Here is a 13,004-nt window from a genome sequence, read left to right as displayed (position 1 = left end):
TAAAGGAATTGGCTTATGTGTTTTCAGGATGCAGTGACATTAATCTCACGGCCAACCGCACCAGGACAGACGCCAAAATGAAGCTCACTTAACAAGTCATTAACCTGAAACGAGATGGCTCTTCCTTAGGAATGCTACTGGGTGGTTCAGCGCTACAGTCGAGGATCTTAAACAAGGAAATCAAAGAAAAGCAGAAAACACAGTAAGCACAAACACCATGAACAGGACAGAAAGAAGGCAGTGTCATCAATCAACCTCAGCGGAGGACGGGCCTCAACACTTGCAGTGAGCAAGCAGACAAGCTGCGATGATCGAACTCTGAAACAAATGAATTTCAGCCACTTACTGAATTCACAGGTAATAACCAGTCACATCTCTGACCCTTTAGGATTTGATTAAAACATAGAAGGCCACCATTATAGCTAACAATGTGTCTAGTGTCGATGTCTTTGAGGTGTAACAACTTATGATATTCCCAGTAACATGCAATGTGTACTACTGACCTTCTTTATTCCTTATTAGGGAGTTTATATGTATGTGGGAACATTTGTAAAGTATTTGTACTTAAAAGTTCATATCATATAGAAAGTATCACCCTAACAAACTATCATAAAGACCCAGTCAAGGTCTGTTACTCCTTTCTAAATGATATTTCTTTGAATATTACAATAGAGTAAGATTAGGATTTCCACACCCCGATTTTATGTAGCATCAGCATTTAAAATTTTTCTTTAATTTGGACAAATTAAATGTGGACAAATGTTTTACACACACACACACACACACACACACACACATATATATCATTGTAGCCTATTCAGTCACTCCTTCTCTCTTACTATCTTTATTCCTCCCTCTTTACAGCGCCCTTCTGATTTCATGTCAAATGTGTGTGAATATATGTAAATATATGGATGTATATAAGTAAATATATTGTTGTTATGTGTATTTAAATCTACATTTAGTATAGGAGAGAGGACAGATAATATTTGTCTTTTCTCAAAATTTTTAATCTTTCTCAGTGATAAAATATTATTGTGCACTGCTCAATTGATGATTGTCTGTATAACAGGTTCTACAGACTACAAGGTGATACTAATTATTGATAAATAATCTGCAAATAATGAATGTGCATAGTGTCTCTCTGTGTGTGAAAGCATTATAAGTATTAGATATTAAAAAATACATGATTTTATATACTGTTATATTTTAGCAAAGGTTTAAAATATATTAAAAACAAAAGGAAGAAAACTAACCTTTTTATTATAGAAGGCACAAACTGCATTTACCCAATCCATCAACAACTGCACACTCTCACCGTAGCGTTCAAAGTTCCCACTAATCCTTTTGTCTCTTTGCTTATTAGTAATAGCTTGTGAAGGGCATGTTAGTGCAGACATGGCTCTCTTTATACTGTGTGTGTGCTTTAGAAAATCAATTTCTTCCTTTAATTGATCTAAATTAAGGGAAATATCCACCTGAAAAATACAGAAAAGTTAAATACATTTTTGTACATTTTCCATGTTTCATTTTTAACCCACAAAATTTAAGATAACTGTCTCTACAAAAAGAAACTAAAGAAGGAGGATAGCCTAATCAGAAATATTAACAAAATGGGGAGTGGGCTGGCTCAGGCTGTCAAGGGCCTCCTACACAGTCAAGAACACCCGAACACAGATCACCAGCACTTATGGATAAACCGGGTGTGGCATCAAATTATCTAGGGGGACAGAGACAGGTGGATCCTGGGGACTCCCTGGCCAGCCAATCTAGCCAAACCAGTGAGCCATAGCTTCAATAAATGACTTTATCTCAAAGAATAAAGTGGACAGCAACGGAGAAAAAAATACCCATCGCTGCCCTCTTGCCTTTTCACACACCTAAACACACACATACACCACAAACACACAGATTTTTTTCAATCCAACAAAAGCTACCTAAAATGTATATTTTAGCACAAAAATTATATTTTTAATGACAAATAGTATTCACACATAAATGGTAAGAAATGTTTTCCAGTTAAAAATATGAAATTTGGGTCTACATAAGCCTGGGTGTACTTTTAGCACTATTTCTTCTAAGATAGAAACTTCACCTTCCGTTCTTTATGAGGATTTTACTTTGCCAATAGTATAAAAAAGATTTAATTGTAAAACAAAAGCAATTATCACAGTTCGTAGGATAGACTAAAGCTTAGAAAGTGCAACTGACTATTGCTAGTCTTTATTTAAAGTGACTTTAATAATCAGCATTCAAAACTGATTGAAAAAAAAAACAAAACAAGGTAAGCACACAATACCTGGAAAGCAAATGCTATTTTCCAAAGCAACCCAAGGGTTTTCTCTCTGTGCCTGTCCACAATATCCTTAGACAAGATAGTGCTCCCTACAAGTGAAAGGCAGTCCGTTAGGACGGTATGTGCACACATCAAGCTTCAGCAAGGACACGAAGCTTTATTCTGATGCTGGGTTTACCATGCTCATCAGTTAGTGGAACTCCTCGAGACTTGAGAACCTGAAGGACGAGATCAACATTGTGCATCTTTTGAACTCGACTTATTGCAGGGATCCTGAGTTTGTCAGACAGATTCCAGTTCTGTGTGAGAAGCTCCACAGTTCGCCTAACAGCAAAGAAATTTTCCATAAAACTTCCACAATGAAACTTGTATAAGAAAAAGTTCATTTAAATAAAGATACTGCCCACAAAACTCACTTCACTCTAAACACATTAAGGACAAAAGGTCTCCCAGAACCTATTCAAGTTTTGCGTTGCTTCAGTTAGCAAGTAGAATTGTTTCTCATTGTAAGTCTGGAAGTTTGAGGTCTACACATATATAAGAAAGAAAAACACAAGGCATGTGAAAATATGAACAATTTAATAGAGCTCTCTACAGTAAGACAGAGGGTGAGGAGGAAGGAGTACAGGAGGAAACGTCGGGCAGGAATTAAAATATGGCATATTTTACACAACAGGCAAGTACCTGTTTCTCTTAGTTATCAGCAAGTCTCATAACTAGGCATGAACTGCTCCTGATTTTCTATTTTTTTACTGAAGGCACTAAGACTTAGAGGAGTTAAGTAAACCTAGTCCCGTATCTAACAGTACTGACTGAGGGTGAAAGCTGAAACAATGTTGTCAGTTTCCAAGCCAGAGCAGATCACCAGGATGACATCTGAGGATCTACCTAAATCAGACACAGGACAACCAGAAATCCAGCTCCTAGTAGCATCTCTTACTCCCATTCTGTGATGCACAAGTCAGAGGAAGCCACTGATGGCACAGTGTTTTTAGGTCTCAGTGTTTATGCTCTTTGTAACCCTATCCTGAGACATCCAGTGTTCCCACCCACAGACCCCATTCCCATAACAGCAGTGAACACAAAATTGCATGGCAAAACTCATACAATCTCTTTGTCAAAGAGAAAACTAGACATTTTTTAAGCTATAAATTTATTGCATCATTCAAAAAATTAAGTATTAATCCAGGAAAACATGTTTTAAAAAAAATTTTTTTAGTCGATCCCATTAAGTAAATCTTTAGCTTATACTTACACAAGGCGAACCCCACACTGCAAGTCCACTGCAAGATTTGTAACAGCAAAATCAAATTCATCAAGTGGTGTCTGAACGTGGCTCACGGGTAACCCCAAGAAGCTAAGGTGACGAGAAAGGTCACCTTCACCACTGAGGAAATCCCGTGAAAAGGCTAGAAGAAGCTCTTTGCTAGCCTATGGACAAAGAGCAAGTGTGTTTCACGGTTACATATTTTATTTCTGATAACAACAAATCCTTTAAGCAATTCTGTACCTGTAGAAATAATATACGGACTATAAAGAGACTGCCTATAACCAAGGCAAATGCAAACTCCTATTTCCAATTTAAGACCTTATAAAATTTGTTCACAATTAAATACGGAAGCTAGTTTGGTAACAGATAATTTAAAATAGGGAAAAAATTTCTCCCCCAAATTAATTCTATATTAGCATAACCTAGTTCATTCTCAAGTCAAAATTAAGAGTAAAATTAATGGGAAACTGTCATTCAACTAAAATCAGGCATTTTAAATCGGGGGTCTGAGGTCTACAAGTACATTCTAAGAAGATAAATCATGGATAAATTGAGTCCTATGTATGTGTGTGTGTGTGTGGAGAATAAAGAAAATGTCACTATGCAAACTCTCATTCCTGTTCCTCTTCACAATGTCTTCACTGGAAGACAAATGCTTTTTACGATAGAAAACATGCCACCAAAGCAAGAAAAAGTTTGGAATGGAAAATATAAGACATAAAATAAAACTGGTACCTTGAATTCAGCATCTTTACAGAAGAGACAAGGATCATGATCAATAAGTCTGGAAATTTTAGCATGATCAAGGAAACAGATCAACAACAGCAATTTTTTCAATGTGAACTTAGACAAGGCTGCTTCATGACCTTAAAGTACAAACAAAACAAAACAAAAACAAACAAACACACACACACACACACAAAACCAGTTAGTTTATCTATGAAACTAACAAGGGTAACCGTAAGTTAACAAAGCTGGTAGCGAGTACTCCTAAAATCATTGCGTACTTTTCCTTAGTAACTTACGAGTATGAGTCTAGTAAGTATTCTACAGGACAAGGACCATTTGATGACATGTCCAATGCATGGAAGGGACAACACAGTGCTAGCAATGAAATCTGTCTGGTCTCATTCAACAGAGTATTTGATGAACACCCACTGTGATAGGCAAGCATTATCCTAGGTTCTACGTAGTTAGCAGCAAAACAAACACAGTCCCCATCGGACTCAGAGCCTACTGGGGTGAGGCAGTGGGTGGAGATCACAGGAAGAGACTGCGATGGAGGAGAGGGCAAGGAAGGAGAAGAAAAGCTAGTCAAAAGCAGAGGCCTATTGAAATGGATTTGAGAAAGAAAAAGTCAGACCACCAGGGACGATGACAAGCTATATTAGAGTGGTGCAGTATGCAGGGATGCTCACCATCCCGAAACAGGAGAGGAACAGTGGGGTGTCTATATTCAGCTGCTATGTCAGGATTCCAAAGTAAGCGATTCAGAATGAACATGGCCAATCCCGTGACGTCACTGTTGTCTGCCAGAGGGATCAGTTCTCCAAACACTGTCTGCAAAAGAGAAGGCAAGGCAAGGTCAGGATTACACTAACCCTAAGTGGGAGAGGAAGCTGTTGCGGAGAGCAAGCTGCTGTCTTTTAAGAAATAGAAAACAGCACAGGAGTGACCTGGCTGCTATAGAACATCCTTCAACTGTGCACACAACCTGCATGCATGTTTAGTGTGCATGATATACTTCTAAATGTAGACAGACAAACTTACTCAGCTTCTGAGAAACCTCGTTTACATTTTAATTTTTCTTGCTCAGTTAAAGACCAACCACGAATAGGCGCATTGTTCAAAATTTAATCACTGTCTTAAGCAGCATGTTACTAAAATAATCAAAGTTTTATAATAGTTAATGAGAAAGACTATCTATAAACAAGTTGGAAAAAATAACTGAGAAGTATAGGTATGTCCATAAGCAACTATAAATGTGAAATTAGTTTAACATTTACATGCTTATTGATGTTTTTCCAGACATTTACAAGAAAGCTAAAACTATAAACTGTATTCTGTAAACCTATATGGAAAAACAGAGAAAGATGAAAGCAGACAGGTAATAATGTTATCACTGTCAAAAATAGGGACATTTATCTTTCCGTTCTTATGTTTGGCTCTTGAAGCTTTTAGAGTATCCTCAAACATTATGTCCTTTGCAAAATCCTCAGGTCTGGAATAAGATAACGTGTTTTAGGGTTCAGTTCCTGACACCTGCTTTCCCAGTGAAAGGATTATGCATCCCTGCTCACTGCTGCGTTTATGTCATCTCTCCTGTCCCCCAGCAGTGCTTGGACATGTCCCGAGCAACTTAACGTGGATGCTTCTACATGCTTAACATGGACACAAAGTACACGTAAGCAGAGGTTTCCAAAGGGGATTAGGCTGGAGTGAGCACTTCTGGGATGCCGGGCAAAGTGGGGTAACAGTGCTTAAGAGGAGCAATGTTGAAATTCTACTCAAAATCCAGAAAGAATTTTACAAGTTTCAGCATGAAGAAATGATAAATGCTTGAAGAAATAAATGTTAAAGATTAACTAGATAATATGAATGTATTATATATATAACAAATATATATATAATATGTATTATATATTGATCTAATATAGAAATCTATATAGTAATTTAATATATAAAAACATTAACATAGCACCACACGATAGTTCAGAGAATGCAAGCAGGAGCCACTACACCTGACTATCAGTCTATTTTAACTTTAGGTATTTATACATAAATTGGAATATTTATGTAAATATACATAAATCAATCCACTTGGCATTACTATAAGAAGTATTCCATCTGAACACCTATGAAAGTACTTTGCTAACATACTAATATAAATTCAAAGCTTACCCTGACCTAATTTTATTGATGGAATAAAAATAAAAAATTCAAAAATGACTGTACCTGTCATTAAATATAGCAACAAATTATGTACAAAATAAAAAGAACACACAGTAAGTTCCTCTGTAACAATATGCCAATAACTTATAGTGGCCAGCAGAGACCCACAACTGAGCAAAATGCAGAGTGAGACTCTGGGCATTCAGTCCTAAATGGGCTGTCTCCATTAAATCCTTCCATCAGCGTTCAGGAGCTATGCAGCCAGGAACAGATGACTCCAGGGAAACAGTCTTCTAGACACAACAGGATGCCGCACATAAGAACCCGGACACTGGCGCATGCACACAAGTCCAAGCCAGAAAGAGTCCCAGCACTGAGGGAGAAGTGGCCGTGGACTGTCCTCTTTAACACGGAAGCTGTGGGCGATCAATAAGCACGCAGTGGAGTCTCACTGGGTGTGCTGGGCTCTCCGCAGGCCCATGCTCAGGAGCAGTTGGCCAACACACGCAGACATAAAAACGGCATAGCTTTTCAGAGCGCAGTTTGTTTCACTTTGCCCTGTTTAGGCATTGGTTGTCTCGCTGGCCTTTTGCTTATTTTCCTTTGTGTGTATTTTTGGAGCGTGTGTTTCTTGGGGTTTTTGTTGTTGTTTTGTTCATTTGTCTTAAGAGGGAGTGTGAGTAAAGGCACATAAAGTTGGGTGGGTAGGAAGGTGAGAGGAATCTGGGAAGAACTGGGGCTGGGGGTGGGGGGCAAACGTGTTCAAGGTGGTATGAAAATTGTCTTTCAGCCAAAATGTTCTGAAAAGAAGAGTGGTACAGATAGATCTTGAGCGAGACTGATGCCCACCTTTCTGAGGAAGCACCAGATCTCCACAGTGGCTGTACAAGTTTGTACTCCCCCAGCAGTGGAGCAGGGTGCCCTTCGCTCCGCATCCTCACCAGCACGAGCTGTCACCTGTGTTAATGATCTTAGCCACTCAAGACAGGCATAGACGGCATCTCAGAGTCGTTTCCATTTGCCTTTCCCTGATGCTTAAGGGCACTGAACATTAAGTGTTTCTCAGCTGTCTAAGTTTCCTCTATTGAGAGTTCTTTGTTTAGATCTCTACCCCATTCTTAAATGGATTATCTGGCTTGCTGATGTTTAGCTTCTTGAGTTTACAATGTATTTTGTGTATTAGTCTATTATCAGTGTGGAGTCGGTGAAAATCTTTTCCCACTCTGTAGGTTGCCACACCACTGTCACCAGGAGAACAAGGCCCTCTAAAGCAACCAAGAAAAGCCCATGTGAACTCACGGAGACTGAAGCAGCAAGCACAGGGCCTACACAGGTCTATATCAGGTCCTCTGTGTATACACTATAGATTTCAGTTCAGGACTCTCATGGGACCCCTGAGTGTGTGAACCAGTGGGGCTCTGACCCTTGTGCCTGATCTTGGGCTCTTTGCCCTGCTGGTTTACCTTGTCCAACATCGATGTGATGGTTTGGTTTTATCTTATTATATTTTATTTTGTTTTGACATTATGTGCTAGAAGCCTCTTCTTTTCTAATGAGAGACAGAAAGTGAGTGAATTCAAATGGGAGGAGAGAAGAGGCAGAAATGGGAAGATCAGAGGAAGAGAAATCTGTAGCCTGGATATATTGTATGAGAAAAGAATCTATTTTCATTCAATAAAAGGTAAGATCTTCATCATCATCATCCTCATCGTAATAATAATGTGGACCAAAAATTCAAATAAAATAACTCATAAGCAAATTACTTTGAAACAAAATGCTAATAACTTATAAGAATATGATCTATTCATCCAGTTAAGTATTTACTAACTGATCTGATATTCTATGTTGGAAGATGAATCAGGTCAATTAAATAAATTAACTATTCTAAATAAAAACCACATTTTATGAAAGAGTGTATTCTACTGAAACTATGTCATTTTTAAAATGAATGCTGGGGCTGGGGAGATAGCTCAGTTGTCAAGAGCACTTAGTGCTCCTCCTGAGGACCCGGGTTCAATTCCCAGAACCTAAACCAGGAGACTACAACAGCCTGTAATGCCAGCTCCAGGGGAATTGAGCACATCTGGCCTCTGGGCACCTACATTCATGTGCACAGACCCCCAGCACACACACACACACACACACACACACACACACACACACGCACATAATTAGGATAATAAAAACAAATCTTTAAAACAATGAAGTAGTATGAAACCTGGAAACTTACCTCCAGACCAATTCGAAGCCACAGAGGATTATACGACAAGAGCCAATTCAGGACTTTTTGGCGTTGTCCTGAAACATAGGTTTAAAAAAAAATTAAGTATGGATCACTAAACAGAGATAGTAAATACACCTCAACAGAGAATATTAATAAATACCAATTGTAATAAATAAATAAATAAATAAACCTCTACAGTGCAAAACAGAAAAAGTGAGTTATATTTCCTGAACATATGACCCACAATTTTATCTGTGAGATTTTAGCCAGCCAAAGAATGCAGCATCAAATGGGGATGTACAGGAAGGAACTGAAGTCAGCATCTTAATAAGGTAATTACATGTTTTGTGACATCAATATTCCTGACAGCCAGCACAGGCAACCAATCTTAGTCCCTATAACAGATGAATCCATGAACAGACATAGAAACACTGATACACAGACAGACAGATACACACACAGAATATTAATCTATTCTAAAGAAAGGTAAATCCTGCCATTTTCTAATGGCATGGGTGACCCTGAAGGTCATTAAGTAAAATAAGCCAGGCAAAGAGTCAAATTCTGTACAATCTGTCCTGCACATGTCTTCTCAAATAATCATGCCCACTGAAGCAGAGAATGGTGGCTGACTGGGCCAGGAAGATGTTGGCTAAAGCAGAGAGCTTTAGTCATACAAGGTGAGTAAGCTTTGGACAGCTGCTGTATAGAGAGGTGACTATATTTACTAACTTGTCATTATACTTCAGAGCTGGAAATGGATCTTACGTGCCCTATACACACACACACACACAGACACACACAGACACACACACACAGACACACACACACATACACTAATACACTATACACACAGAGACACACACACACACACAGACACACAGACACACACAGACACACACACACACACAGACACACACACACATACAGACACACACACAGACACACACACACACAGACACTAATACACTATACACACACAGACACACACACACATACACACAGACACACACACACACAGACACACACACAGACACACACAGACACACACACAGACACACACACAGACACACACACAGACACACACACACACACAGACACACACACACACAGACACACACACACACAGACACACACACACACAGACACACACACACAGACACACACACACACACAGACACACACACACACAGACACACACACAGACACACACACATACACTAATACACTATACACACACAGACACACACACACATACACACAGACACACACACACACAGACACACACACAGACACACACAGACACACACACAGACACACACACAGACACACACACAGACACACACACACACACAGACACACACACACACACAGACACACACACAGACACACACACACACACACACACACACAGACACACACACACACAGACACACACACACACAGACACACACACACACACAGACACACACAGACACACACACACACAGACACACACACACACAGACACACACACATACACTAATACACTATACACACACAGACACACACACACATACACTAATACACTATACACACACAGACACACACACACATACACTAATACACTATACACACACAGACACACACACACACAGACACACACACACACAGACACACAGACACACACACACAGACACTAAGGTAACCAACTGTGGATGTTACTTAGCTAGATTGTGACTATCATTCACTGCTCTAGGTGTGACTCCATCCAATTATCAACATGTACAATTTTTGTCAATTATCCATGAATAAAACTGATGAAAAAGGAACACATGCTCTTTACAGTATTTTTAAAGATTTCTATAATCTTACCAATATCTTTCCAGAGGTGTCGATCTTTTCGAACAAGTAGCCGCCCAACTTCAATTTCGATTTCAACCTTTTTAATAGCTTTAACCATTTTTTCAGAAGTAAACAAGGAGCAAGCTGTACGACGTAATCTATTCAGCCTGCAGCTGGCTGTATAAGCTCTGAGAGACACTTCCTCTTTAGTAGGTGCTTTCAGGACACTTATTTTATGTTGGCTTTCCGCTCCCAAAACAAGGCTGGCAGCGTTCACTAGAGAAAAACAGGACAATGCTTCAGATTTCACATCATCGCCACACCTAACCAAACCCAGCAACTGAATGCACGGTGAGATGCTAAAAGGGACTCTTTGTTACGCCCCTCCAAGCCCTCTATTCACTAAGTGCCTTTGGCCAAGTTCTATCTGCACATTGCCTAACAAGGTAAAGTTTTCTTGTTAACCTCACACATAACTTCCAACACGAGCACTTGTAAACCTGAGCACTTCTAATGCAGACTAGTCAGATGGCCTCCCAACAAGTTTCTCTTTCTAGTCTATCTGAATAAAAGTTAAGCTTATAAGGAATATGACTCAGTTGAACTATGACATAATTTGAATTCTGTGTACGTGTTTACCTATGCATGTGTGTGTGTGTGTGTGTGTATGTATGTGTGTGTGTGTCCACATGTGTGTGTATATGATGGAAGCAAGAAGACAAGCATGGGCATCCGTCACTCCTGGGGTGCACTCCACCTTCTTGTTTTTGAGATGATCTCTCACTGGCCTGGAACTGACTACATAGGCTAAGGTAGACAAGTGAGTCCCCGGGATCTGCCCCTCTCCACGGCCCCAGCAATGTCCCTGGCTGCTTCCAGGAGGCTTCTGGGAACTTAAGTCTTCAAGGCAAGTGCTTTGTCAACTGAGCTGTCTCCCCACCTATATCTGGGATTTTTGTAAAATATATATATATATATTTTTTTAAAGATTTATTTATTTATTTATTTAATGTAAGTACACTGTAGCTGTCTTCAGATGCACCAGAAGAGGGCATCAGAACTCATTACGGGTGGTTGTGAGCCACCATGTGGTTGCTGGGATTTGAACTTTGGACCTTCGGAAGAGCAGTCAGATGCTCTTACCCACTGAGCCATCTCACCAGCCCCGTAAAATATATTTTATCTTAAGGAAAAAAAAAAAAAAAAAAAAAAACACAATAAAAAATTGACTGTATTTTTTTAAAGGAAAAAATTGCATAATGGCATAACATACAATCGAGACTCCTTTAATGCAGAAATTCTATATAATGCTCTCTGAGAAATACAAAGAAGCACAGTGAGGAAGTCACCTCTTTACAAAGAAGCCTAATAGTAGTTTAACATAGTCTCAGCCTAGAGCTAACTCTATGATTTCTATGCCAAGGCAACAGTCGAGTTTCCTTCTCAAGAAGAGATTCCCCCAACTCTTTCTACCCTGTCCACTCCCATTTTTCCTGGAAAATAAGCGCTAGGATATTTTGAAATTCTCCCAAATGGGCACCCAGGTTCCTCATTATCACATAACTTCCCTACACACCTCTTTATTAAGACAGTGAGCTAGTAGCCATCACTAAGTACAGCATAACACAGTTATGTGTAATTCAAAACCGTTTACCTTTAGAAACATTGGTTTTTACAGTGAAGTCATCAGGTGTTAATATATAATTTAGCCACCAAGTGAAGCCCTGTTCCTGCTTTTCCTTCCAGCGTTCATCATAGAACATGTTCTTTGCAGCAAACGGCATTGGGTGTCTAGGAATAGCTAAGAATAATATAATTAATTAATGTATAAGAAATTTCCCTTTAAATCATTTTTGAAAATAGATCAAGAGGACTTTTGTACTAGCAAAATCATCTTTAAGCCACTGAACAATGTTTGCTGTCACTCTGTGCTGAAGAGAGCTGAGAACTTCTCAAGTCTGACATGCAATCAGAGCAAAAGCTAAGTGCATTATTTCCCTCTCAGAGCCTTTTTCAGTCTGATAAATACAATGAATACTTGCCTGCTTTTAATGGCTTTATAAAGGTCAGATGAGACTGTGCTACAGCAACAATGGATCTTCTCTTTTTCTTTGTTTTAGAAAGAGGTGTTTTTAATATTGATGAATCTAAAGTAAAATAGAAACCATAGTAGCATTAAGAAATAAAATGTTTTCAAATCGGTAACAAATTTCAGATTTCAACTTGGGCTCTTTATTATCATATTCATTTAAGAGACACTTAATAACAATATATTCTAGGTGCTAATGTTATAAACTTCAGTAAACAAACCAACCAATACCTCAGGGCTAGAGAGATAATGCAGTGGGTAAGAGCTCTTGCTGCTCTTCCAGAGGACCTAGGTTAAATTCTCAGATCCCACAAGGTGGCTCACAACAACCTGTTAACACCAGCCTAAGGGAATCCACTGCCCTCTCTCGCTTCTATAGCACTAGGCACACTCATCATTCACAGTTAGG

The 13,004-nt window shown here is 39.1% G+C and overlaps 1 protein-coding gene across 1 annotated transcript in view; it reads right to left on the bottom strand.

The window, feature by feature from the left end:
* Positions 1-13,004, bottom strand: part of Aspm (assembly factor for spindle microtubules) — a 44,484-nt gene that overhangs the window by 25,622 nt on the left and 5,858 nt on the right. The window contains exons 4-13 of the mRNA XM_021168094.3: positions 12,549-12,653; positions 12,161-12,307; positions 10,537-10,782; positions 8,689-8,756; positions 4,985-5,126; positions 4,302-4,432; positions 3,552-3,727; positions 2,475-2,620; positions 2,300-2,385; positions 1,257-1,478 (exon numbers count right to left, since the gene is read on the bottom strand). Coding sequence (XP_021023753.1) covers positions 1,257-1,478; positions 2,300-2,385; positions 2,475-2,620; positions 3,552-3,727; positions 4,302-4,432; positions 4,985-5,126; positions 8,689-8,756; positions 10,537-10,782; positions 12,161-12,307; positions 12,549-12,653 — 1,469 coding nt within the window. The remainder of the gene's footprint in view (positions 1-1,256; positions 1,479-2,299; positions 2,386-2,474; positions 2,621-3,551; positions 3,728-4,301; positions 4,433-4,984; positions 5,127-8,688; positions 8,757-10,536; positions 10,783-12,160; positions 12,308-12,548; positions 12,654-13,004) is intronic.

Source organism: Mus caroli, unplaced genomic scaffold (genome assembly GCF_978045245.1).
Source record: "Mus caroli unplaced genomic scaffold, Mus_caroli_1 scaffold_1, whole genome shotgun sequence".
NCBI lineage: Eukaryota > Metazoa > Chordata > Mammalia > Rodentia > Muridae > Mus > Mus caroli.
Note: the sequence above shows the minus strand (reverse complement) of the source record. Positions and strands in the feature narration are given on the sequence as shown.